Genomic DNA, 27,901 nt, shown 5'->3' with positions numbered 1-27,901 from the left:
TTCCTTTACTAACTTGAGGCTACCAGATCAAAACGCAGTTTAAGCACAGAACCAAAGAGTACAGCTGTAGGACAGCAATATAGAAACCGTGCCTACACGTCTGCTTCACCTTGAAAACTCCACATTTACATGCAGCTTCCTCAAAGGGGCAAAAGTTTGTAAGACACCAACTGTTTACAGACAACACAAACTCGGTTAATGAAAATTTATTCTTTCAGTAAGTCACAAGCAGCTCTTATGCAACCAGGGCAGAAGCTGTTGATGATTCACTAAAAAGGAAAGAAGAGAGAGAAATATTAATCGCAAAAGCTGTTTTTCAAACTTGCTGCCAAAAATACTGCTTGAGTTTGAAGCCTAGCTACCAGCTGTGAGCTCAAATCACCACCCATTTACAATTTCTTGTAGCATAAAACCCCAGAGATTTCACACTTCCTTGTAAAATTCAAATACCAGGATAACAGCACAAAACCGTACTTAAAACCTGGCTAGTTGTATTTGAGTCTTTTCAGAAAGGGAGCTCACCCTGACATCTATGGGAATTGTCCTATGATGCCTACATTTTCTTAGAGGAAAACTAAAATCAGCTTTTATTTCTGCCACAGCTGAGCCATTTGGCAGTAATTTTTTCAAGTACTATGAACTCTAAAAGTATTTCATCGAGAACAAAGACTGCGGTTCGTATAAAGCATGATAAAATTACCTGGTTTACCTATATACCTGGTCACCATAATGCACTCCTCACTCTCCCTCTGAGTAAAAGCCCCACCACATTGTTTACAAAACCTACAGGACCTCGATGAAAACAGTAACAGGAGAGGAGACTTACTACTTCCAGTTGGGTGGCAGCACTCTCTTAGTTTTGTAGTAGCGAGCCAACCTGTGGATTCTGCTTTCAATCAGGATCAGGCGGAACTTGGCATCTTTGTCCTTGGAAAGAAAGTTTCATCACAACCAAGCACTGCTGGAACTTCTCAAGGAAATCAGATTTGCTTTAGTAAAGTAAAAAACCCCACAGCTATTGCTACAAACTCCACATTCCCATGCCCAAACTCTGATGAATCTGGTAAAATCAGAGCAGGACCAGGAATACAGGGCTTAAGCACTGCTTTTAAGATCCTTTCCACAGACATGGATTATTCTACTATTCTCCCTTATGAAAATGTCTCCTCAAGCCCTTAAGATGAATCAGTGGTTGGCTAACGGACAGTACACACTAAGAGCCTTTTTTTTTGGCAAACAAACTACTGTATGATTTGAAAAAACAAACACAGAGAGCTACCTACTGAAATTGGCACTCACCTTTCTGTTTCTCTCAAGATGCTTGCGAACAGCAACAGCTTTCTTAATCAAGTGATACAGATCCTCCGGAAGGTCTGGGGCCAGTCCCTTCGATTTAAGGATTCTCAAAATCTTGTTGCCAGTAACAAAGCGAACCTGGGCAACACCATGGGAATCCCTCAGGATCACACCTGAAACAAACATTTATTTACATCTCACACTGCAAAGAAAACCCCAATACAAAGCAAATCTTGTGAGATCAACCTTACAGTTACAATATATATATATATATATAAAGAAAGAGGTCTTCTTTAAATGAAAAGCCTTTCTGGTGGAATCTATGAACAAACAGTAGACAGCGAGTGACAACTTACAGAAGCTGGAACGTTTTATCTGATCACACTTGGACAACTAAGCCACCCATCGCATTTAGGCAGGTAACACTCTAAGTGCTATAATATTGGGAAATTTACAAACTCAGCCTTCTTTCTATGGTTAACAAAGATGTCACACACCACTTAAACACACTCTACTGTAGGGATCATTGATACTCTCAGAATTACAAAGACAATTCATAATAAAAATCATTCATGTAGTACATAGTTACAAAGAAGCTTCACATTTTCTGCTTGAAAAAACAGCCATTCAACTATTTAACCAAATAGTGCCACATTTTTAGTGGCATCCAGTGAATGCACAAGTAAATGCAGAAAAACTGTGTTTCCTTAGTCTGTTACCCAGCGTGGGTTGAACAGCTATCCTGTTTGAGTCAGAAAAACATACTATTGATAAACCTTACCAATTTGTGAGGGAGTCAGGCCTTTTTTAGCCAGCTTGTAGATCTGTTCTTTTACATCATCAGAAGTAAGTTTCAGCCACTGAAGAAAATTAGAAAAAAACAGAACAACTCATGAAGACTGCTTAATACAGAGGCATGGACCAGCAATATGAAACCCTTTTATAAACAGCAGAAACAGATGCACTTGAAAACACAATCAAGAAATGAAATTCTACTTCTAACAAAACAGAGATGTTTTACATATTATGACCCTATAGTGATAATGAAATATGGTGGGGGAAGGCAGAGGTAAACCAAGACAATCTCTGTTTAGAGCACAACATATAGGCCCCAACCAGTGCTTTATCTTAGGCTGAAGAAACTCTGTAATTGGGCCTTTGACAGAAATGCAAAACTGAGAATCATTTAGTCATCTCTTAGTAAAGCACCTCCAGGGATTAGTGAAAAAAATCAGGCTTTGCACGCACAACTGAAAAATCAAACCAACAGATCTACTTAGATAGCACTTTCCTGGTACCTCTATAGTAAATCGTGCTGATAGACACATTGCTTCTGTGATTATTATGGGGAAGAGACACCACCACCAAGGTAGGTAATACTTGCTCTTTCAATAAGCTACTAAAGCTATTTCCACATACACCCCCTTTTTTAATACTGTAACATTAAATATTATCACACAAGATCCCATAAGGCAGGGCCAGGCAAGTCAAGAGCATGGGACTGAGGGCATCGTCCAGATGCTTCTTGAACTCAGTCAAGCTCGGTGCTGTGACCACTTCCCTGGGAAGCCTGTTCCAGTGCCTGACCACCGTTCTACTTTGTGCAATAGAAAAATCGCAACAAAAATTTATTTGGAAGCACTTTGGATTATAATTCAAAACAGAATGAGAAATAAAGCTAAGCAAAAACCTCAACCCCAAAAGTTTTTTTTATCCAGATATAGCATTGTAACATCCTAATCATCATTAAATTGTTTAACCATCAGGAGCACTCCAGCAGCTTCACATTATCTTACTGTAAATCATCTCTCTTTCACGTTCAAGTTTTGTGCTTTAAGTATGCATTTCCATTTAACTGTTTTCCAGTACATAGTTTTCAGTATGCACCATGGGGGGACCTTTCTGACAAGATCTTCCAAAGCAAAACAGACTAAACAAGTGCTTGTTAAACTGACTTTAAGTGGAAGTACCCTGAATAAACCAAGACATGCTGCCATTACTTAATTTAGTGCTCTGGCCAGCCGATTACTGTTGTACATAGTTTAGACCAGTCAGTTTATTCCACAATGGCAAAGGCTAAACTTAAGCATGAATAGAGCAACTCAATCTCTAGAAATCGTCGCCATCGGAGTATGGCTTAAATAAATGGAGGTACAAAAAGGAAGAGCGATCTTTTTCACCAACAGATTAGCTGGCCACGAAACAACACTTGCTTCCTCAGCACCCTTACAGGCCACTGACCAGAGCAGTATCTTATCAGACTACAATTTACAAACGACGACATAAAACAATACAGGCCTCTCCGTTTTGTTTCTTTCCCTTGGCAGGGATCAGTTGTGAGGACCGGAGGCCGCAATGACTGCCACAGCGCAGGAGCCACGAAGCGCGCAGGGAGAAGGGAAGTCAACTCACCGTAGGCACGCTGCGTCTGTAGGGCAAGGCGGACTGGGACAAGCCCTTTCTGCGGGGAAGAAGCAGATCACACGCTGAGCAGAGCCAGACGAGCGCACCAGCCCCCCTCCGAGGCGCACTACTACAAGCGCTTCCTGCAGGCCCGCGGCCTGCAGCCTCCCTCCCCGCCTGCCACCAACGCAGGCCGCAGCGGGAAAAAACCTTGGACGGAGCGCCTCGGCACAGACCCAAGACTTCCCCCACCCTGCCGCCATACCGCCACAGCCGCTACCCCGCCTCAGTGCCCACCCCGGCCCCCAGCCCATCCCGCACGCCGCGCTACTCCTCCATGGTCTTTCCGCTCCCTTCCCCCACCCATGGCACACCTTTAGGCGGCCGCAGCAGCTCCACGGCGGCCCCGCGCCCCAGCCCCAGCCCGATCCGCAGGCACCTACCCGGGAGCGTGCATGCGACCCATGATGGCGGCGGCAGAAAAGAAGGAGCAACGCGAGGCAGCGGCCCCTCCCCGCCCACTTCCGCAGGAAAGGGCGGCCCCGCGCCTGGCCCCGCCCGGCGCCCGCGCACGAGTTCATCAGCGGCGCCGAGACCGCTCTGCGCGCGGCATCGCGTGACAGCCCGGCTGGCGCCTGGCGGGGCGGGAAGGGGCTCCGCGCCAGGGCCCTTAGCGGCGGCGCGCGCCCTCGGGCGGCCCGGCGGACAGCGAAGACCAGCACACACCGAGTTCGTTCTCCCAGCGTAGTGTTTAATGTACTTACAGGACAGCTACGGAGTCACACTGCACCCGCTCAGCGCGGGCACGGCCGGGGGCAACAGCGTACAGACAGCGTTATTACCGAGCATTTGGTTCTCACAGAGACAGAGAGGAGGCAAAGCGCCCGCGCTCTCTGCGTTTCATCACCTCTGGCACTCTTCGTCACAGTGTCGGCGTGGGGAGCGGAAGGGAGGGGAAGGCGGCCCTGCCCTGGCGCAGCCAGCGAGCCCCAGGAAGGTGCTCGGGGCGGGGGTCGGGCAACCCGGGTGTAAAGCCAGGGGAAGCGCTCGCAGGGGGAGCACGGGTGGCTCCTGCCAGGCAGGGCGCTGCGTAGCGCGGGAAGGCAGCAGTAACAACCTCAGTGCAAAGTTCCAGGTCAAAGAGAAAAGGGAGAGGCCTCAGCGCAGCCCTTACTCCGAAATACCAAAACCAGGTCTGTACAGACAATGACATTTCTGGCTGTAGGTCACACGTTACATAACAGATTTGCTTCTTTTCATTACGATACAAAAAGCTGTTACAACTACATTTGTAAAACTACATTTTCAAGCTACGTCGTGTGCTAGCACATTCCACCCCAATTGAATCTTTCACATCTGCATGTAGTACAGTAATGTATTATTGCAACAATAATTTTTTTCTTGAGATTAGTGCAAAGTGGTGCAAGCTGGGTGCTGCTCCTCTACCGAGGGAGAGAGGCAAAGGCCAGAGCCAAGAGACAAAATAAAATCCATGACCACACAGAGCTTCAGCCAGCAACTATTTTGAAAAGGGAAGGAAAGGCACAAAATGAGTTAAGCTATGAAGATTAGATCAGGTCAGGACAAGTGCTATCAATAATACAGTACTATTATCTTTTTTTTTTCCTCCAGAGTCCAGACAACTGTTAAAACTGCAAATCATTTTTTAAATGATTTTAGTTTATTTGTAGTTTGTGCTGTAAGACACTGTGCTTTAATAGCAAACTGCAAAAAAGGCAGTACATATTGCTTTCATTTTATTTCACAATGGAACGTTTCACAAAAACAGTAGTCTACTTTCCTGTGTTTAAGTGACTTGTGATTCTAATGATGGAATGGAGTAAGTCTCAAAAGCATCAAGTGAGCAGGAAATATATCTAGTTAGTTATATAGTTTATATTTACAGGTTATATACTAAATGAAAAATATGCAGAAGATGCCTAATGAAACTGGGATGTATTAGCGCCCATTAGTATCAGCCCAGTTTAACATTCAAGATATTCTTAGCTTTTTAGTTGCAATCATTCCTACCACATTGGACCATGAATATTTAGGCACCAGGAGATTCAAGTTTACTTCTCTCTTCTGTACTGAAGAGAGATTGGTCTGTAGCAGGGGAAAGGAAGAAATCAGATTATGAAATAGGCTTTTAGGACTGAGTGAACAGACAGCTTTCCCCATATTGCGTCTTTGTTAACAGATGCATGTTTTAGGTTAACTTTTGCTCTAGTCACAGTCAGCGGTGATAGCCTGTCTTGCTTCAAGATTTATTACAAAAGAAGTATGCAACTTAATTCTGTAGCTTTGTTTAGACAGAACACAATCATCCTGAAAACCAAGTAAGGTGAATAAAAGCGCTATACTTGTAGTGCGGAAACACCTAATTAAGTAACCAGTGGTATTAACAGGAGATAGTGAGTGACATTTGTACTCCACTGGCACATTACAGCTCAAATCCTTAATTCCTTGGAATTAAGTATTTTTAGTGGAACTGATTCCTAACTGGGAGTGAGAAACAGTGTTGCTGAGAACTGCTGAAAAAAGTGACCACATTCCCCGCTCAAAGCTCTGACAATGCAACTCGTTTCTGGCCTGCAATTCATCCAGCATCTGTGTTTTCTAACCAGAGCCCATCCTTTACCTGGAGGTACAGGTGCAAATGCCACTTTGGATTTAGTCTTTGAATCTGTTCCACATCTCTTCACTGCAGCATTTAAAGGTTCTAGAAATGAAACCATTTCAAAACACCGAGAAGCTGGGCACATTTCCTACAGTACCACATTCAGCCAGTCTTCATTCAGTTTTTGGGGTTCACGGGTAAAAGACATGGTGGAAAAAATCTGTAAGTTGCACTAACTACCAAGATCAGTATAAGTGATGTTGTTTGTAAATAACACATCCCAGAAAAAAAAAAAAAGACTTCCAGTAGGACCTGCAAGGTATCAAATACAAGATTTCCCCTTTAAAGAGCTGAAAGTTATCATGTATACATTTTTAAATACTAGAAATGAGGTAAAAGAGAAGCATTTGAATTATAAGGCACCATTATTTGCAACTTCCATTATTGGCACTCACTCCAATAAGTCTTAGAGAAGCATGAATCTGGGATTAAATGCAACACTAAGGAATTTCCTCCAGCCCTTCAACCTTCATTTTTACAAGTGTGTGAAGCCACCAGAATTTTACCTGTTACTGCTTCTGTGATGTCTAGTTACTAATGGGAATGTAATCCTAGCACGTCATTCCTTTCATTTTCTCCAGCATCACACCACGGATGGCACCACAGGTAACCAAAATTAAAAGCAAAAATGCTCTATATCCACAGGGCTAATAACTAAGTTGTGGTTCAACCAACCAGCATGGTCAAACTGTTAATTCTCACTTCCACAGATGGTTTAAAAATTCCTTCCTTTACCTGCAACTCAAACATTTGTAATTATGCTGTAATAACATCACATAAGTATAAACCAGGCTTTCCAGAAATCCTCCAAATTCAGCTACGTAGACATTGGTCCATCATGTGTTGAAATGCAGAATCTCTTGGTTTAGATGTACAAGTTATCTTCAAGTAGGAAGGTGCACAAAGCGTGAGTACAATTGTTCCGGTCTTCTTCAGGTATAGCAGTGAGTTCACATATAGGGTACAGCAGTCAGTCGATACCAGTTCACAGTCTCCTTGCTCAAGTTGAAGTCCTTTAGCGAGAGCGTAATTCCACCCAAGAAAAAGTTCTCACGTAATGACTCTGCACTGAGCACACTTAACTGAAGTTCTCTCTGTTTCAGAGTCTCCACACTATATCCACTGTACACAAGCTAGAAGGTAAGAAGTCAAGAATGTTTTAGTTATCCAAATGAAATTACACAGACTGCCCTTTCTTCTTACTGCCTAGATGCTGACAAATGCCTTAACTGCACATCATGACCCTCCAGTGTGCCTGTTTCTCAGAGAATGGGCTGAAGTACACCCATATGCTGTTTTGTGCCCCCAGTGTTAAGGGTCCAAAAGGACCAGTGTTTTTCAACAAAGTACTGTTTACATGCCAAGACTTCTGAATTCGTTCTTCTCTACATTATGAATCAGAGAATCTAGGGCAGGGGGTGTCTTGAGATCCTTTCCTTCATCACATCACTCCTCAGAGGCAGCCTGAGAAATTTTGGCTTTCTTGTAATACTGCATTTACCTATTCAGTTGCTGTGTGGGGTTTTTGTTGGTTTTCTTTTTTTTTTTTTGAACAGGGCACAAAGTTTTTCAAACATGCTCCTTTTCCATTTCTGTATCTTCACCGATTTTTAGACTATTTAAATTGCTGCTTAGAATAAGAAATAATAGCAAACCACAGGGAGTTAGTAGATAAAATTTAACTTGCCATTTCATTGAAAGTTGGGTTTCTTGTCTTCCGGGAGATTTTGGTTTTACGTTTGGATGTTTTGTGCATGTCTGGAAGTAAGTATGTTTTTACATAGGGATTTGGATCTGCACCATCTTCCGTAACCTGCAATCCAAAACCAAGACAAGGTAGTAGGCAGTGCATACCTATTTGAGTGGGTTTTTTTCAATCATCTAGACTTTGCAGTCAAGCTAACCAAAAGCAGCAGTGAATTAAGTTGGCAGTTGGAAGATTTGGAGGAAGGGAGATCAATGCAGGAATGGTAGAACTAAGTCCAGGTAATTGACAAAATGTAAACACTGCTTGGCAGTGAGCTCAGCATCTCTACTTACCAAGTCTTTAATGTGCATCACCATGATAAATAGAGTGCTATTCCTGTATGATATGGATAGCTTCACTTCTCCTCCCACTTTGCCTGAGGTAGGACTTGATGAACTTGCATCTGAAAAAATATACAGTTATTTCCTCTGTAATATGTGTACGTTTTCATCAGTACTACACGGTCTTATTATATATGGGGAAAAATTACAAGCCTTAGGCCAAGCTCAATTTCTGCTTTTATTTCCAGTTCCCTAATAAGAGGGAAAGGCCATAGGTTTTAAGAATTTTTGCATTCTCTTTCAAGAGCCAATTTGGAGGCTTAGAATAAAAACTTGAGTAATTTAGTCAAGCCATAGCAAGCCCAAATGATCACATATACTGTATGCAAGCACATAGGAAAGAAAATTATGCAAAGTTTTCCATGAAGGAAGACTACAATATGTTGGTTTTGGTTCGGGTTTTTTTTCCTTAAAAACACACTGTGAAGGTGTCATACTAATAGTTGTCCAATTCATAAACCACCCCCAAAACCATGACCTACCTGTATGTCGGGCTATTCCGTCTATTCCTTCCACTTTGTCATCACGAAGTAACGGATGGAAAAAAGTATAAACAAGATCACACTACATTTGGAAGAAACATTACACATTAGTTTAAGTGTTAACAAGCATGGGTATCTGAAAACTTGCATTGGGTTTGCTGAAGTTACTTGAACTCACTTCTGCCACCTCTGAAGAGCTGCTCATCAGGCTCTGTATGTAGCTGTTGAGCTCCACTTTTCTTTTAGCTGCGACATCTTTTATATGCGTTCTTCCCAAAACCATCTTATTAGGAAAGCTACAAGAGAAGAATAAGGCAGTCTTCAGTTCATTTCCCTGACGTAAGAACAGTTAGGTTTCATTCTCACTTCCATCCTGAATGACAACCATGAGTGGAAACACAACATGCTTATAGAAAGACACATTATAAAAAGACAGAAATATCTGTAGGGAACTGTTAAGCGATATGAGACACAGACTAAAGACACCGAGTTGCTCATCTGACTTTCGTCCGTAAAACTTAAAATACAACAGTTTTCTCCCTTAATTGCCAACACTGAGGTCTAGTTTACCCTTCAGTTCTGTCTCCATTTCAAGCTATTTCTTCCTCCACCCAGCCTGAGGCAGTTCTGTTGCTCTTGTTATAATAGCAATGAGTGAGTTGGGAACATACCCTGGTAGCTTCCAAAGAGGAAAGAGAATGCCGAGTTTGTTGTGGAGCTCCTGAAACTCATCAAATGTTCGGAAGACAAAGGTTGGCTCGACTTGCCCTTCTCTCACAACTCTCACTACATATATCTGCTCAAAACACAAACACACACAAAGGTAAACGTAGTAACAGTATTATAGAATTGACTTAACAATATAATTGCCTTAACAATGAATACTTTCTACTATGGCAACCTTTCTCCTGTGTACATATCCCAGTAACAGCATTTGCATTTTATAGTAGCTAGAATTATAAATAGCTACTGTAATGCAAAGTAACATCACATGATGTTCCCATAACATAGATCCACCTCTGACTGGAGGTTAAAGGTAGTTAAGACTAAGCTGTCCACATTCTCCCTTTTAAGCCTCTTTGTAAGTTCATGACATATACCAAGCGTACAAGCTTTAAACATATCAGTACAGGATTACATCTAGACATGTATCTGTGGGGCCAGAACTACCACAAAAACTTTCCAGGTATGGACTGTGGATGAAACTATTGCCTGAATATTTTTCTCCAACTCAATGCTTTCAAGACTCAAGAATTTCACTTTCAAAGTGATAACTTGGCAGGCAGATATAAGTGTACTGTATTATACAACAGGAGTATTTAAAAATACTAGGGGTCCTGTCCCAGGAAGCATTTATTCATATTACTACCAAAGGGAAACGAAGGTTGAAAAACTGCACAAAAATTCCATTCAGTGGACTCATTTTATGAGCAGATGAGTTAAAGTATATTAAAAAAACATGCAGTGAGGAAGAGGTTTAAAAAAAAAATCTAGACAGGATGACTACATCACGGTTTCCTGGAGGATAAGAGGCTGTTTTGGCTCAGACCAGAGGTGCTCAAATACATTTATAATATAGTGACTCAGTACAAAGATCATCTTCACTTCTAACATCATTCAGCTTCGTTCCACCTGTCCAAGCCAGCGTCTTACCAGATTAAGATGTTTACAGGAAATACACCATGGAAAAAGATGTATGCTTGCATATGTGAGTATAGCTTGCTTTCTAAAGAGAGGAAACTGTACCTTGAGCTGACTATTTTAAGCAAAATAAAATTGAAGACAGATGCACACCTGCATAGGACTACAAATATTAGTACCAGTCTTAAAGTGTAACCTAAGTCTATCAGAACCCTGAGGGCAAACTGTAATACCTGCTACCTCTGGTAACATTGACTAGGAACATTAATACAGGAAATAGTGCTCTTACTTAGGAGTAGATACAATTTGAATATGAAGTCAGAACAAAACATTCCCAAATAGGAATTCTTAGGTCATTTTACAGAAGGCAGTTACAGAAGCCCATAAACATTACTCAAATCCCCCCTTTTAAAAAAAAAAAAAAAAGGTATTTAACCAACGGTACTTCTGTTCCTCCCGCTTCTTCAAGATCCTCTTCAAGAAGCATCTTCACTTTAAAGAATATTATTGGATGCTAAAAATACCAAACTGTATTCTAGCACTCCTGTGGCTGGTTTACCCTGGCCAGCAGCTAAGCACCCACACAGCTGCTTGCTCACTCCCATCCACTCACCAAAAGGAGAGGCGGAAAGAATGAGAGCAAAAGTGAGAAGACCTGTGGGTTGAGGTAAAGACAGTCCTTGGGAGGGGAGATGATGCAAAGACAATCTCTCACCACCTCCCACAAGCAGTCCCCAGGCAACAGTCCCTGTGGAATACCACCCCCTCTGAGTACCCCATGTTTTTCCTCTACCCCCAGTGTTAATGGCTAAGTGTGGCATTCTATGCTACGGACCATCTCTTTAAGACAGTTTGTCTCTGCTGTGGCCCTTCCCAACTCCTTTCCCACTCACAGCCTATTCACTGCAGTGGGGGCAGGGGCAAGTTGGATGCACTGTTCAGCAACAGCCAAACAAACTGTGTCCTATCAACAAAAACGTAAGCATCCAAACCAGTATGGTGCAGGTCACTATGAAGGAAGTAACCCCATCCCAGCCAGAGCAAATAACTCTGCTCTGCAGGACGCAAACAAACCAGGTCACTCCCAGCAAGATCTAAATCTAAATTAGGACCGTTGTCTTAATTTTCAAGTCATCCACAGTGGGACTCAATCTTGGGTGGCAACAGTGATGTAGGCTTCTAGGCTCTCTTTACAGTCAATGAAGTCAGACTTAGAGAAGTCTTCAGCTCACCCCAGAATGTGGCATTAGTGCCTAACTGAACAAATATACATATATAGCTGTATTTACTAAATTTGCATCAATAAAGGGAACGCAGCTGTTACCCCTAGGTTAAATGCTATGGCAACGAAAATGTATCTTGTTGAAAGAAAAGACACAGTATCTTCCCAGAGTGGAAACAGATTCCACATACTTACATAATGTTTATCTGGGTTATATCTCTTCTGATATGTAAACACAGACACTTGTTTGATTCGGCCATCTTGTTTAAGAGAGTATGTTTTAGCAGAAAAGGAGAGGATGGGCTCATCATTAGAAGGCAGACCTGAGAATCGCAGCTGAGCCAAATTATGAATGAAGAAATTAAACTTTGTGGCAACACTTCCCAGACTGGATTCAATCAACCTAGGAAAGAAAAGTCAAATACTAGAGCAGACATCAGAAGGCACAACAGCAGTTCTGCCAATGAATCAGACTTAAACTTAAGAACAATAAAAACCAACTTCTTACTGACAGAGAAACCGATTTTGAACTAAAAGTGATCAATGAACTACATAAATAGCGTACCAGCATCGATTAGACGATTCAGTACACAAACTGTGGAATAGGTTGTAATCCAAGTGAAGTCTTTCCAAAGTTGGTAAAAGTTACATGCATACTACTGCAGACTCCCCCATATATTTAAAATCAAGTACACCACCACACGTTGTTAACACACAGCAACAGCTCCCACTCTATAAACACCCCCACACTCACTATACTGGAGCATCATCCTTCCCTTCCCAGTACGCAAAAATCCTTTGTGGAAGAGAGAACTTCTTTACACACATTATAAGGTTCCAATCACCTGTACTGCAATTAAGCAATTTAGGATTCATTCAAAATGTTGAGTCTCTCAACTGAACAGAATTATCTGCTCTCAGTATTTCAAACAATTTTTACATGAGGTTACTCTTAAAGGCAAAGTATTTTAGCACAAGCATTGATCTTGCATGAAACTGATCTTATTTACTCAGTTCACTGGTTAACCAGCATTTTGATTGTACCGTGTAACTATCAACTTCCACAGACATGCTTGTGAACATCCTTAGTACATTTTTCATAGCAGAAAGCTCCCATTAAGCAGGTAACACCAGAAAATATTTTAGCTTTCACTCATCCAGTACCTCGTAAAGAAAATGGTAGCTTCTGCATCTGTTGTTTGGGGCTGGAGAGCATCCTGGACGTATTTCAGGTCCTGAACCCCACTTAATTCTGGTAATCCAGATGAAAGCATCTGCAGGAATTGACAGTTTTAATGCAATACAACCAATACAGCTTTACATCGAAACGATCAAAACTCTTAAAGACTACCGAGTTAATTTGAAGCTGCACTAACTGCTAACAGTGATAGCTAAAGATTACTTATCAGCTGTTCTTCCCTTCACCATTTCTGCTGACTTAAAAACAGTTAAAGCACTTTGTTTAATTTATTGCACACTTAGTTTTAAATTTTCAGGAAACAGGTAGATTAAGAAAGATTAAAAAGAAAAACCCAAATACAGCCTTCCTAGAAAGTATTTCTGATGTTTCTGGCTTTTAAAAAAGCATGCATTAGGAGTTTCTGCAGCATAAGCAGCATAGCATTTAATACAATCCATAGACAAGAGATCTACTGAGTTTCAGCTCAATTTAATAAAATTATTACCAGTGAAAGTAGGTTAAGGAAGAGGTTTGCATGTTTTCTTATCAAATTGTAAGCTTGACAACAGAGATCCACAAACAACTGAAAGCGAATAGTGGGTTTTTCACCACCATTAATGACATACGCCATATCTGATGTTAGCACAAAAGGAGCTCGATCCCTGTTCAAAAGAAGCACAGAATTCATGTTAATTATAAGGTCTGTTCAGTCACATGCCTCCTCCTCCTCCTCCACTCCATCCCTACCCAGTTATGATATTAGTAATCCATACTTTTACTTTTTTGGGTTGGGTTCAGCTGTTTAGTGGTCTCTCAAATTCCCAGCACATCCCCTTAGTACTGGGCCTACAGCACCTCTCCTGGTGCAGCACTTGGCAGCCAGGTTACCTTAGAATGCCTTTCACCCCTCATTTCTGCAAGCCATAATACACTAAAACAAATTTAATGACTAGATTATCACCCAGCTAAAACTTAACCTGGACATAGAAAAGAGTGAACTGCAATTTTGTAACACTGGCATTTGTTATTGTTTTTATGAGCCAGAGTCTGTTCTCATTTGTTTCACACTCATACTTGGAGGACATAGAGGTTTTGGTACTCAATTTCTCATTCACTGATGAAGTTTACCTAACAATTATGCAGTACATAATCACACAAATATAGCTGAAAAGGTGGAAATACAATACAATTTTATCTGTTATTCCTGGAAAAGTAAGGCCCCCAAATACCAATAAACAGTTATATTCATCTTTACCAAAATATTTCACTTTCATAACTATTGTAAAGAATTCCCATTCAGATTTGCCAAGTGTGTGTAGCACCAAGCTCTAAAGTAACATCCAGTTTGGAAGCACTGACGTTAAATGATGTTTACAAGACCAAATTCCTTATTTCAATCTACTAGTAGCTAGAAGAGTAATTTTGTTTGAAAGCTATGCTTACATGCTTTGACTTAAGAGTTCCAAAGATCAGAATACAGAAGTAGGAAGCTGGAGCCTTTTCAAAATTAATTCCATACAGGTAAGTTTGAATGTGTTCTGGAAACTGATTAAATTGGAAGATGTTTGCTTTATAATGAGAACAGCAGATAACATGAATTTAAAGGTTAATGCTTGGAATGATGATGCTTATAAAAATATGCTAAAAATAACTTATTTCTCTACTTTGCTTGGCTACAGAAAATACCTTTTAAAGCTACCAAACATTTGTGCGTGTCCCAGAAATTTCCCAAAGTCAATGTGAAACATGTGGCCTGTGTTGCGGAGCATTATGTTATCATTGTGGCGGTCACAAATTCCCAATACATAGGTAGCTACACAGCATCCTGCACAAGAGTAAACGAAGTTTTCTGAAGCCTGGGAGGGACAGGGGAAAAAAGGGAATTGAGATCAAACATCAGTGGGAAAACACCATTCATTCATTCAGCAGTTAGTCTTTACAAGGTTAAGATCCAAGTCAGACAAGACAGGCCCTTAAATCTGCCCCTTTTTTAAGCAGATAGCTTTGCACAAGAAACCCCAAAACCAAACCTCTTCAGATATCATACTTTCCAGGAAAAAAAAAATTAAAGTGAAAGAGAAGGTAAGTTTAAGAAAAAAACAAAAAATCACAAGATGACATACATATGCTTGCAGAGAAAAGGAAAAGACCTATTTTTCCAAAGTGTTGCAAGTTGTGTAGCCAAAAGAAAACATTTGAATCCCATGTGCTTGTATGAGAAGAAGCCACTGCCCCTAAACCACAATTAAGAGCAGCCACCATTCCTCTCTATCTTAAATTTGTGGTACTTTTTTATTTTAGTATCCAATAAAAACTCATTATGTGAATCCTAAAAATCCAACTGGCTCCTTTTTAGTTATAAAAGTGATTTTTATTTGCCCTTTTGCAAGTATAGGAAAGAGTTGTTTCCTAAAGATATAAACCAAAAATTTTAATGGAAGATCTGGAATAAGAGTCTCAATCTTTCATAAGATATTTATCCCTTTTAAGAGATCTTAAAAAAACCCCAACACTGAAAAAAATTTACCTTTTCATATTCCTCCTCTGTAGGATTATACTTTCGCAACCATTCTGCCAGAGGTTTGTCTTTAAAAGAACCTGTCACTCCATATTCCACTTGAATTTTCCTAAGCGTATCTGAAGCAGGAACAAGCTCTACCATGCCTTTATATAAAATATAACAAAGGGGATTTAACCATCTCCTTCAATTACACTGTGTTTTCATTATTCAGTAGCAGCTTTCTTGATGATGGATTTTATAGTCTTAGCCTAGCTTCTTTCAAACCCAGTTAGCTATTAACATAGTGCTATTCATCTACTAAGCATTTCCACATGCTGTATTACAAAGCATACCGTGAAACACATGTAGTAATCCAAGTTAAGCTTGCTTTACTACAATTGGTTACAGAATGCACATATAAATTATACTTTGAATAATTGTTTTGTACTACATAAGCTGGTATTGGGCTGTAGGCAAAAACTGCAGTATTTTGATGCTGATGTTTCTCATACACTGACACTTCAGTAACCTAGTAACTTTAACTGCTGTCAAGTGTTGAAATGGACCAGACTGTTGTTCCACAAATAAGGCAGCAGGCTTTACACATGTTCTTATTTTGGAGAGACCATACTTAAAATATTTGTGTAGCTACAACATAAAAGGAAAACATTTATTTGATTAACAGAATTTTACTTCTATCTTGGAAAGAAATACTAAAGGCAAATTCATAATTAAGAGCCATTTTTCTTTCAATTCAATCCTTTGAGTTCTTTAGGAATACCAATATTAGCAGCAACAAAAACAATAACAAAAAAAGTAATACACCATGCAATCAAGTCATCATTCAAAGTAGGAGGAAAAGCCATCTGTTTCTCTAAAAAGCAAGCCTTGCATAAATAGAAGTGTTTTGCTTAGTTTTGCCAATATATATTTCTAATGTTTCAATGGCTAAGTTTTTACAATGCTGTGAGCTGAAGAAATATTTAAGTTTCTGTTTATCCTCTTGGAGATTTTGTGGCTTCTATTTGCTATCTCTAGAGAATGAGTGAACACTAGCAAAATGCATGTTCAAGGTACACAGTGGTATTTACACTCAAGATTTCTGTGACCTGTTTTCAAACCTCAACAGGGCCTCATATTCCCAAAGAACATTTACCAGCACATGACACTAATTCCAGGGGATAGCGTATATGTTTTAAATTTTAACTCTTTCTGCACATTTAGGGCATGAATGATTCCCTGACTCAAACACAGCAAATTTCAGATACTTATGAATTTCAGTTATGACTCCAATACTTTCTTTCACCATAACTAAACTCTTCAAATCAGGATTGCCATGGCACCATTATTTTCTTGTGCTGCAGTAATGGCATCAAGAGAAACATTAGATGATGTCATTATTAATATTTCCTTGTTCACACCACTGTCTGTTAACAGCGGAACATGTAAGAATCTCAGGGCTCAAGATAAGAAACACAATTAAATGCAACTCAGCCATCAGGAAATTCAGAACAACTTAATTTGCTATGCTCTTGAGCACTGAGGTTCCTTACAGGGAAGGCTTCTGGACTTCCACTGTTTCTAGGGCCTGCCTCTACATAGGTATTTTCCACTATCAGTGCAACAACAATCTGAAGTGGGAGAGCAAAGATTATAGAAAACATCTGGGTTTGTACCTCGGTCTTTTCCAGTTGAGAGACACTTGAAGATAACCATTCGTAGATCCAGTCCCTCCTGCAGCCAGATCTTATCCATAATCTTAATCATTTGTAAAGCCAACATATCTTGTCTCAAATCTTCTCCAACCTGAAATCAAAAAGCAGAAGTTAACTAGAGACAGCATGTGCTTTCAGCAAAACTAACCTTCCTACAAGCATAAAGTAATTAAAATACATGAAGTGATACATTAAGCTTCTTGCTTTCTCATAGCTACGTACTTAAGAGAAATAAGCTACGCTTAAGCTTTCACATGGGGTAGACTTACTTTCACACTTTATAACCTGTTCAGACATTGACTTATAGATAAGGAGGAGCAAGCTCACAAAATAAACGACACTCATTGGTCAACACTGAAGCTAACTGATACCAACAAAATAACTATGGTCATTCATTTTTTTTTCCTTCTCCAATACACATGCAAGGCCTACCTTAAACATCACATTAATTTCTTCTCCCAGAGGGTCTGCATTTATCAGCGCAATTTTCAGTGGTACAGCATTGGAGCTGAAGAAAGAACATGCCTACAAGTAGATTTTGTGTTAGTACTTAAAAAAGGACTATTCCTGCCTGCCCAGAAAACAAGACATTCTGACAAGCAGCAGGTTTGACACACAATGTGTCTATTCAGATGTGTAACACTGCAACTCTGGTGAATATGTGCTTCCTTTGAATAAAGAGCCCTTTGGCTGCTATTTGTTGAATTCTTGTACGAAAGCCAATAGTCCTGCACAGTAATGTTTTGCACATTTTGAATGGAAGCATAAAACATGAATAAATATTTTATCAGCAGCTTTTTTTGAAACTTTGAAGATACTATAACAATCAGTTTCTTGTGGGGTTTTTCTTCTTTCACATTTCACAGCATTTTCCATTTATCTGCTTTCAAGTACACACTCATGATTTCGCAGTTATAGCAAAGAGTGAAAGCAAGATCAACTGTCTCTTCATGCAGAATTAAATCCAGTGCTCAGAGATGTTTAGGTTCTCAAATACACATGATTATATAAAGACGACTGTGGTTGAGCAGATATTGCCAAAACTTCCAGAGGTCTGGAAAAATAGTTTACCTGCTTCTGCTAAATTATTGCTACTGCCTGCCTCCCTGGATTCAGTGCATATCTTGGACACAACCACTAACAGACAGTTTGATTACTACTGCAAACATAATTTACAGTAATATATATTCATAATAAATAAAAAATGAGTTGTTATGCACACATATATATTATTTTTAGTACAAGTACCTTCATTGAATATTACACAAGTATTCGTATAAATTTTATCATAGTTCATTTCACTGCCCTGATCACTCAGAATTTTTAAATTAGGCCCTCCCCCCCAGCTTAAAGAGCTTTCAGATACCTGGGGTTCTTTTTATTTCTCAAGTCTGCCTGTCTGTAATTTTATCAAAAGGTTTTGAAACTCTGGATATGCAGTACCTTAACATTTAGCTCTTTTGCCACAAGACTGGGATTGAGAGGCAAACGGCATTTGTTCTTCAAGAAAAATAACTGCACACGTTCCATACCATTTTGCAAGGCAGCCTGCAGACAAAACCAAACAAAAACACCCACAATAACCCAAACAAACAAGACAAAAAAACTCAAACAAAACCAACAACAAATAATGAGCTGACATTTTCTTAACTGAAGCATCTGCAGAAAAGAAAACTTCTGGACAAGATTATCCTGAAGCCAATGCTTTAACTCCTCAGTATCAAACAAACAATAGAAGTTATAATTACTGCTCTAGCTATTAAAAATACATGAACCTAGGAGTACAATGTTAATATCCCACAATTTTGTGGTTTGGCTTTTTTTGACTGACTGAACTAGATGACATGATGCCACTCTATCAAACTTTAAGTTCATATAATTAGCATATAAACAGATAACCCATTTTTATGTAAAGGGACCAGAAGTCATCCTACTTCCTTACCCTATGACCCACACAACCTTATGTTCCAAATGACAACAAATTTGACAAAAAACATCAACTTCATGAAATCAAATGTTAAAAATGCAGAGCAACAGATCCTTAGATTGTCCTATATATTACATGTAACTATTGCCTTTTTAGTCAAATTTCAGTAAAGAGCGGATTGTTTTGAGGGCATACACAGTCTAATCTTCTTAAATAATATTAAAAAAAATATACACACACCTGCCGTGTAGATCCACTTGTTTGCTTTACTCTTTCTGCTACCATTCCAAAAAGCTGTACGAGTCTGGTCTGTTTTTCCAGCTCTTCCCTCAGCCTTTCCCCACATACTGAGAGAAAGGCTCCAAGAATTTGCTCATACCTTACACCAAACTTTGTATCATAAAGTGTATCCTTAAGAAGCCTGAAATAAAAGAGTTAAGTAATTAATTTAAGTAATTAAGGAAAGTACTACAAGTGAAGCAATGTTATGACATTAAAATAATTTAATGAATCAATACTATACATATGTAAGTGAAGTTATTGATATACAGGATATAAAAGGCAGTAAAAGTCTATGACTCAAAGGCACTAAGGTTTTTTTAGGGGGGGTAAAACCCAGGATCTATTCTACTTTCCTCACATTCATTTTATGAACTACAATAACAAGATTCATTTTTTTCTTGAAATATTGATCTCATAGTAAACATTACTCAAGCAATGTAAAAGAATATCTTACCAATACAGGTAGTGTGCTATTCTAATGCTTCCCAGTGCCCGAGCCAAAAGAAATTTGACAAGAGCACTGTCAAGGTAGGTTTCATACTTCAATGCCTAAATACAAAGAAAACTAAATAAATGAGATCTGGATTTAATTCTAGATAAAGACTGACATTTTACGACTAATGCACAGGACAGTCACAGAGCAATAATGTACTCAAACTGTTATCCATACCATGCATTAAGGTTTTTACATATAGAGGCATGCAATTCACTTCTGCTGCTAGTAATCAGCAATTCCTCTGGGTTTTCAAGACCAAAAATATTCAAACTTCAGCACAAGCAGAAAGTCTTACCTGCACAAATTGAGGGAGGAAATCTGTTAACTCATCATCACTTAAAGCTTCCATCCAGTTCACAGCTGTATCTCGTACTTCCTGATCAGCAAACCTAGAAAGTCACCACAACTCTACATTAAATTTCTTCTGTTCACATACAATTTTTTTTCTTCTTTGAAGATCAACTAGATACAAAAGAACCTACATAAAATCTTCAATAGCTCAGTAAAGGACCTACAAGTCCGCAGCCCTTCACTACCTTAGACGCAAACACACGTGTGCATTTAAGACAAGCATATGCATCTCAAACCTTCAGTCTCGATAGCTTGGCTGTGTAGCTTGCTCTTCTGTCACAGATGAGATTTCAGAATCCTACCATTATTCCTATTGTTTCACTACATGACTTAGCTAAGCTTACACGAATAAAGCAAGCAGGTGGTCTTCAAAACCTTAAGAAAGTTTAGGTTTTGCTACAAGAAATTCAGCAGTATTTTCCACAAGAATGTCATTCAGAATATTCTACTGAAGAAAAGTCTTTTAATGCATACCACACACAAAGAACTTAATTACATTGTTTTTCTTACTTTGAATCAAGTAGTTCCAGTGCAGCTAAGGGTGATAAAGGAGGCCACTGCTTAAGTAATGAATATATTTCTGGAAGACTTGCCCAGTCCCAGTGAGGAGCACTAACCAGTATTTTTGGTAGGCTACTAGTATGATTATGACAATAATGCCTCTTCTCCCACAAAAATTCTTTATCTTCTTTTGACAGCCTGCAGACAAAAGCATCTCAGTTTATAACACACGCTACAGACCATCAGCTGAATAACCCCTATGCTACTGGGTCTTGTATACACACAGATAATTAAAAACACACAAAACAGAACTAAGTTAAAATAGCTACTTCCTCCACTAAAATCAAAATGAGAAACAAAATAAAGCCTCAAACATTAAAGAAACAATTGCTCAAAGCTACAATTTGGGCAAGACAAAAATAAGTTTCAGTATAATCTGAAATAAACCAAAATGTTACTGTTGGTTTGGTGCAGATGAGTGGGAAAACCTGCCAGAAAACCTTTCATGACACATGAACAGCCTGAACTGAAGCTACCACCTCTCCCTGTAACTGAAGAACTGCCAAGCAAAAACAGGCACATGAAACAGTCACATGCAACAGGCAGAAACGTGGCAGCCTTGTAATAGGAGAGCATTACGACACCAGCTATGGAAATCACAAGTAAATTTTGCAAATTTAATTCAATTTCTAGTTTAAGTCTCCACAGGTCTTCAAAATATACTAGAACTGTATTAAAGAAAGTTCAGAATAACGAAATACTCCACACCCTAGCTGCAAACTGTCACATACAAAGAGACCTGAGCTGGAAAGAAAGATAAACATACCCAATCGTGTTATCCTTTGAGAGGATGACAAGGAGGCGTTCTCTCAATGGTTTTTCTAAGGTTTCTATGGAATGATGCACAGCAGTTTTTGCAGCTTGAGGAATTTTATATTCAATATCAAAAGCATGGGATGGGAAATCAACCTAAAAAAAAGATTATGCAAACCCTTAAGAACAGTACCAATCATCCTCTGGGACTGCTTAGCCACGCCTAACAACATCGCTCATCACATGCCTCCTCCTCCAAGAAAAATTTGGATTCTTCTTTAAATTTGGAGGTTCTGCAAAGAAGCTGTAATTGGTATTGTCTGGGTCTAGACAACTCCCATCTCAGCACATTCTTCAAGAGACTGTTTTTAAAGTTGTTCTATCCCCATACTGATAGCATGTGCTACCAAGGCATCTTCAACTTCTTACTTCAAGATCATGATTCGCTAACGGATTTTTATACACTTAGAGCAGCCTTCAATTCTTTGCCCTTAATGGCTAGTAATCACTATTCTATACCAGCTTTCAAATATGACCTAGCAGTATTTACACTCTCCCCACAACATTAACTGATCCACCACCGCTCACATAAGAGTGACAACAAAACCAAAACATAGTCAGATCAAGTCAGAGTTGTATATAACCTGCAATACTATTCTTTCGGTATTTCCTTTCTTACTGGCCATCCCTGACGCATGATGTGGATGTGATGAGGTCCAGAGTTGCAGAAGTTTCGTCCCACAAGTTAACAACCTGAGAAAAAAGCATGTAAAGTTACTAGTGTCACAGTCTGTTCACTTCAACAATACATTAGTTATTAAAATACTATCTGGAGGAGAAGACCAATGGTCAATAAAAGGAAAACATTCCCAAGTATTGCTGTGGTATAGGAGGATAGTTCAAACTTTCTTATCTCTGCAGTAGAAACACATAGCCAGTATCTTATAGCAAGTTTTTCTGAACATCAATGTTGAAATGGACACAGGAATTGTACTAGCCAATGCAGTTCAAAGCTTAAAAAGGGGAATTACGATCATCAAATGTCATATGATTATTTCTTTCACTGGATGCCTTCTGTACTTTGAGCCCATTAAAACATTGCATACAACTTTTAGGTGCAAAAGGCAGAGAAGAATGTTCAATGCTGACACAGCTAAATTAAGTGCAGCCTATTTCTTATGTGAAAAAAGGAATAAACTGAACACACACACACCTTATCCTCTCAGAAAAAATGCCAGTCATATATATACACACATATGTATTATAGACATAGCCAGTTGCTTTCATTTTCCACATTGCTAGATTCCACAAGCACATATCAGATGATATTTCTATTTGCCAGTTTATTCTCAATATAATTTCCAATTGTGGTAAAGCACAACTGAGGATACAACATAAACTGGCTAAGTGCTGAATGTTAGGCACAGAACCTCTATTTGTCTCTAAAAACCAAAATATGTCTCAAAGCACTGCTTGAAGACAAAGTCTTCTGCAAGATGTTTTAGGGTTTATATGTGTTTCAAAAGAATGAACAGTTCTTTACATATTGTTATTGATTAATTGGGACTTATGATGCCAATAAAAATGACTAAATCATGCCCCTAAAGTGTAACTCAACATTTTAAAAAGCCTCCCCAGTTTAATACACTTACCACAGCCTGACTCATCAACAAGTCAAGATATTTTAAAGACATTCCACACAAACTTCACCGACTTAACTCGGCTACAGATTCTTCCAAAGCACATATAGGACCTTTTAGTCTTCCCGTGTTTTAGTTAGCTACAAGTTTTGGGTTAGCTCCTGCCTGCTACTGATGTAATTCTCAATTATAACTGGAATATTTAGTTAATATCTTAAATTACCTAGGTCTGGGTTTAATGTATGTAGACTGCAAGTGGATCAGGCCACTAGCATCTCCACAGCTGCCACACACAGGCCATTCAGTAAGACCCAGTGCAACACATTCTATTGTAGCACTCTGCGTAACCAGACATCAGTTTTCTCCCTAAACTACTATTAGAACACCATGCAGCATGAAGGCAAGATAAATTTGCAATTCCAATAAAAGTAAAAGCTAGATTTTCAACCAAATACTGTGAAATGTGGTATTTCAATAGCGACTGAAATGCAACATTTAAGCATAAGACTGAAATGACAAGAAATTCAAGTTTCAGTGGTGACTGAAAAGAAGCTGCAGGCCATCTTTTGCAATGCAGGAAAGACTAAACTCTTAAGCAACCCCAAGCTGTTGGAATTGTCACTAGACACAAGGGGAAGCAGAACAAGAAAAGCTGTGTCTAGAACCAAAAGACACAAACTAAATGGAAGAGACATAAGCAATACACAGAAGTAACTGCCCAGGAAAGTTGCCTTTCTGCAACCTTGGTTGACAATTAAATGATTTAAGCTTCCAGTAAGACCTATAAATCAGAAGCAGATAACAAATAGGAAACCGTAAGTATAAATCTTGAAGCTATTTCACAACAGTGAGATTGCTTCTGCTTCATCACACCTAATTGTGGCATCTGTGCTTGAAGTGTATTGGTTAACATAATAGCTACCAAAGGGGTAAGTGTTTTGGACTACACCTCATAATACAAGTTCCAAGGACAAGGCAACTTCAACACATCCAGGAACACTTAACTAAGTAAAGTTACAGCAGGGTTTTTATTCTTAGTGAAAAAGGTGTATCAAGATCCAGCAGCTGTACTTGAAGGCAGGTTAGTTCAAACAGGAAATCTGCCATAAGTTTCACACAGTTAATTATCCATTATTTTAGATTTAATCAACCCAGCTTTGAACCAAAAGGGATCATTTCAGAATATCCTAGGATCTCTACTACTCAGACACAGGCTGATGGAAGTAGCAGCTTGGTTTTCCTATCTATGAAAATGCACCTGTACTTCAAAATACATTAAATTTTAAAACAGTATTTTGATTCTCTTGCTGGCTTATATTACCACCATCAGATTCAGATATTTCTGAAAGGATTAAACAGAAAAAAACCAATATATCCAAAATTCTCCAGTTTGGCTTCTCATATGTGAATTTATGAAACATGCAACACTGAATATTTTGCAGCCAAGGCAAAAAAGCTTCTAAGGAATAATAATAATAAAAAAATTCAGACCTTTAAATTGAAGGTCTTTTCTTTCTAAAAGTTTTAGCTATCACCATAGTTTGCTCTATCATCAGGATTTGGTGAAAACAAATACTATTCTTCCCTATCTTAAGGCAGAAGCACTTCTTTCCCAGTGAAATGACGGAAAGGTAGCAGACTGTTTACCTGCTGTCAGGACTCTTGTTCCATTTTGTATTGTACTAGACACTACTCCTGCTGAATCCAAGGCTTACTGAAAACAGTTTATTTCAAAGTTACAGTCTTTATCACCGTGGCTCATGAATGCATTAAGAGCTGGCTGTTTACACCTCATCTCCTAAAATGCGTGCATACTGACTGAACCCCCTCTAGCCAATGTAATGTAATTTTAGATCTTCTAATGAGGCACTACGACTCACAGAATACCACATACCAAGACCATATTCCTTCAGTAGAAGGGAAGCTATCAATGCAGCAGACAGTGACACTTGCAGATACTTCCACTGAACGTGCTGTCAGTGGTTTCCTCTAAGCGCAACATGAACTGTGCTTACACATTCAACTTTAAAACCGTTGGCACTAACATGACCTCTTTTGGTCCACATTACTATGACCATTTCCTGCAAATAAAACTGCAGTCATCCTCTGCACCTGTTTTTTCAGTTAGAGGAAAATACTACAACCCAGGACTGTGTTTGTAGTTTATTTAAATTAAGGTAGTATTTCCATAACAATATCATTTACAACTTTTACCTTTATCATGACCTACTACATTCAATGACAGAAGTCATTTCTATAGTTAAGGAAGTGGGGGTAGCTTTATATATACTCATATTTTGAATACTTACCGTCTAAAATCAAAGAGAGGTACAGAAACCTGGCCCAAAATTTCTGGGCCCTTTCTCTGCTTATTTGAGTCAGGAGAACTCCCACTACTTTGACTTAGAATTCCAAACAAAGTCAGACACAAGACTGATTCCAAAGGTAGCTGTGAAATTTGGATGGGGAAAATTATCCTGTAAAATAGAAGTATTAGAAATGAGCTGGTCAGAGGACAGAGAGTAAGCTCAAAGCTCATACATATAACCTGTTGATGCCTCTTGCTTTCAAAAAGTTAGTTGACATCCAAGAACAAGCATTGCATTTCCATGCAATTATATTTCACTACTTCCCATACAAGTAGTCTGCAAAACCTGCTAGATTACACTTTTGCCCTGTAGCCAGATTTGGAACAACCCTTTTTAATCTTATCTATTAAATCACATTCCTTCACAGAACCACACAGTCCAGTACTACCAGTCTTCCTGCTCTACTCACTAGGATGACACACAATTCCATGTTAGCTGCCTCCTAATTGCTTCAATTTAGAGTCAGCTGACAATAGTTTCCCATCCAAATGAAAGCACCCACTAACAACTACTGAAAGCTAAATTCAAGTAGTACATAACCAGCGTCCATAAAGAAAGTAGCTGAGGATTATACACCTCACTCAGCAACTCCAACTCAGATTTTTGTTTACACTGTTTTCATTGCTTAAAACATTCCTAAAAGTTTTATTCTGTAACACACCAAAATATCATTCTAAAAGTTATCCCAGTGCATTACTACACCAGTTATGCTGGCATAACACAGCACAGCACACACCAATTAAGCAGTTTATAAGCAAACTAACACACCTTTATCTTTACTACACTAGTACTTGCTAGCAAAAGATCTAACAATTATCCCTCGCATCATCATCATCAAAAAAAAAAAAAGAAAATGTAAGCTGGAGAACTCTGAAATCAGGTATTCTACAACCTGACACTCTCCTTGGTTTGAAATAATTTGTCAGTGTACACTTTCAGGGTATTCCTAAGGTTCTATTCTCTACGTTTTAAAACAGGAAAATAGTTACAGGGCAACATGGAGCTTACTAGAAGCTCTAGTTATGACAGGCTGCCTGGTATCTATTAAGTTGAAAAGAATAACTGTGCACAGTATTTTCCCAAGATATCATCTGCCATCCCTCTCATTTCTTCTCTACATGTCCTTCCTTCCTCCTTTCTACCCTCTTCCCCTGCTCCATACAGAGAAACTGAAGTTTAGTAGCTCAAATCAGACATTCTCAAATGCTATAGACACATGCATCCGCCCTCTTTATCAAAATGCTCCCAAATTAGATGCTTAAATTCAGGTACAAAATTGTTACAATGTATTTGTAACAATTCAGCTCCAATGTTAGCAAAAATGAGTTGCTTTTCCTCTCATATATATAATTTGAGCACTGCTTATAAGCAAGCTTTATTCATCCTTCTCTAAGCAGCACAAGCTGTTCCCATTACAAGAACTACCGTGCCGTCCCCACTCCTCAGAACTGTATGCTACAAACACCTTAGCACAGGGCTAACTGGAAATGCACTTCTCCCGCATTTCCATTCCCACTTGCAAACTAAATAGCAAAATACCATTTGGAAAAAATATTTCTCATGTTGGTCATTAGGTTTCACACGTTCTTTAATACTTCAAATGGCATCAGAAGCAAGAGTTGTCTGAATACAGTCACTCCCAGCTAACTATTTTGGTTTAGCTAGTACCTACCTATACTAGTGAATTTTAACATGCTAAAACCACTTACAGTTCATCCCATTTAATCAAGTAGAAGAAGTTCTTGTATGTGCCAACCTTCTTGGACTGAATAGGTTTAAACAGATCCTTTCCATTATGAGTCAGAGAACAAATCAAGTAGTATTTTTCGTAACTGGACAAGAAAAATAAAGCAAATTAAAACAAAACAATTCAAAAATCTGGAAGAGAATGAATTTCACAATTAGTAAGTTACTCACTTTGATACCCAACCAGGAGAAATTCCATGTGCAGCAAATATTGTGAACTGGAGATGTTCTGTGACAGTCCATGCTTCTTTAGTACTCTTACCATCTGTTGGAGAAGGTGCTACAGTACTGCTACACAAATTCATGTGGAGTCGCAGAAGGGCCTCAACAGCTTTTGTTAACTGGTCCATAATCACTTTCAGATGATTTTCAGACTGCAGCGAACCTAAATTATATTTTATTTTTAATGTACATCTTTCTAAACCAGCCACCTGAAAGCAGCTTTTCAAGAAGATTGAAGAACTTGACTCACCAGATGAGCTCTTGCTAGTGTCATCACCACATTTTAAGGACACCTACACAGTAAAGTTAGAGCAAATATCAGTACTGGAAACCAATATGAATTTTCA

The 27,901-nt window shown here is 39.1% G+C and overlaps 2 protein-coding genes across 3 annotated transcripts in view; both read right to left on the bottom strand.

Moving 5' to 3' along the window:
- Nucleotides 1-191: 191 nt before the first annotated feature.
- RPS13 (ribosomal protein S13) lies at nt 192-4,236 on the bottom strand. The gene is made up of 6 exons (XM_084263357.1): nt 4,143-4,236; nt 3,709-3,757; nt 2,078-2,156; nt 1,300-1,469; nt 827-927; nt 192-269 (listed from the first exon to the last, which is right to left on the bottom strand). The coding sequence occupies exons 1-6, from the start codon at nt 4,163-4,165 to the stop codon at nt 236-238; spliced, it is 456 nt and encodes a 151-aa protein (XP_084119483.1). The 5' UTR covers nt 4,166-4,236; the 3' UTR covers nt 192-235.
- A 2,788-nt stretch (nt 4,237-7,024) lies between these two features.
- PIK3C2A (phosphatidylinositol-4-phosphate 3-kinase catalytic subunit type 2 alpha) overlaps nt 7,025-27,901 on the bottom strand; it is a gene marked incomplete at its 5' end in the record, with an annotated part of 39,170 nt that continues 18,293 nt past the window's right edge. For both annotated transcript variants that reach the window (XM_084262650.1, XM_084262651.1), the window contains 24 exons: nt 7,025-7,512; nt 8,067-8,192; nt 8,420-8,529; nt 8,950-9,031; nt 9,128-9,245; nt 9,621-9,745; nt 12,008-12,215; nt 12,977-13,086; nt 13,498-13,654; nt 14,679-14,848; nt 15,520-15,656; nt 17,169-17,298; nt 17,640-17,732; nt 18,651-18,755; nt 19,375-19,555; nt 19,871-19,965; nt 20,208-20,301; nt 20,774-20,962; nt 21,591-21,733; nt 22,222-22,330; nt 25,527-25,694; nt 27,296-27,418; nt 27,504-27,717; nt 27,805-27,847. In XM_084262650.1, coding sequence (XP_084118776.1) covers nt 7,330-7,512; nt 8,067-8,192; nt 8,420-8,529; nt 8,950-9,031; nt 9,128-9,245; nt 9,621-9,745; nt 12,008-12,215; nt 12,977-13,086; nt 13,498-13,654; nt 14,679-14,848; nt 15,520-15,656; nt 17,169-17,298; nt 17,640-17,732; nt 18,651-18,755; nt 19,375-19,555; nt 19,871-19,965; nt 20,208-20,301; nt 20,774-20,962; nt 21,591-21,733; nt 22,222-22,330; nt 25,527-25,694; nt 27,296-27,418; nt 27,504-27,717; nt 27,805-27,847 — 3,213 coding nt within the window. In that variant the 3' untranslated portion in view covers nt 7,025-7,329. The remainder of the gene's footprint in view (nt 7,513-8,066; nt 8,193-8,419; nt 8,530-8,949; nt 9,032-9,127; nt 9,246-9,620; nt 9,746-12,007; nt 12,216-12,976; nt 13,087-13,497; nt 13,655-14,678; nt 14,849-15,519; nt 15,657-17,168; nt 17,299-17,639; nt 17,733-18,650; nt 18,756-19,374; nt 19,556-19,870; nt 19,966-20,207; nt 20,302-20,773; nt 20,963-21,590; nt 21,734-22,221; nt 22,331-25,526; nt 25,695-27,295; nt 27,419-27,503; nt 27,718-27,804; nt 27,848-27,901) is intronic.

This window comes from Gallinula chloropus, assembly GCF_964237585.1.
Source record: "Gallinula chloropus genome assembly, chromosome: 4".
Lineage (NCBI taxonomy): Eukaryota > Metazoa > Chordata > Aves > Gruiformes > Rallidae > Gallinula > Gallinula chloropus.
The sequence above is the reverse complement of the archived record's forward strand: the minus strand, read 5'-3'. Positions and strand labels throughout refer to the sequence as shown.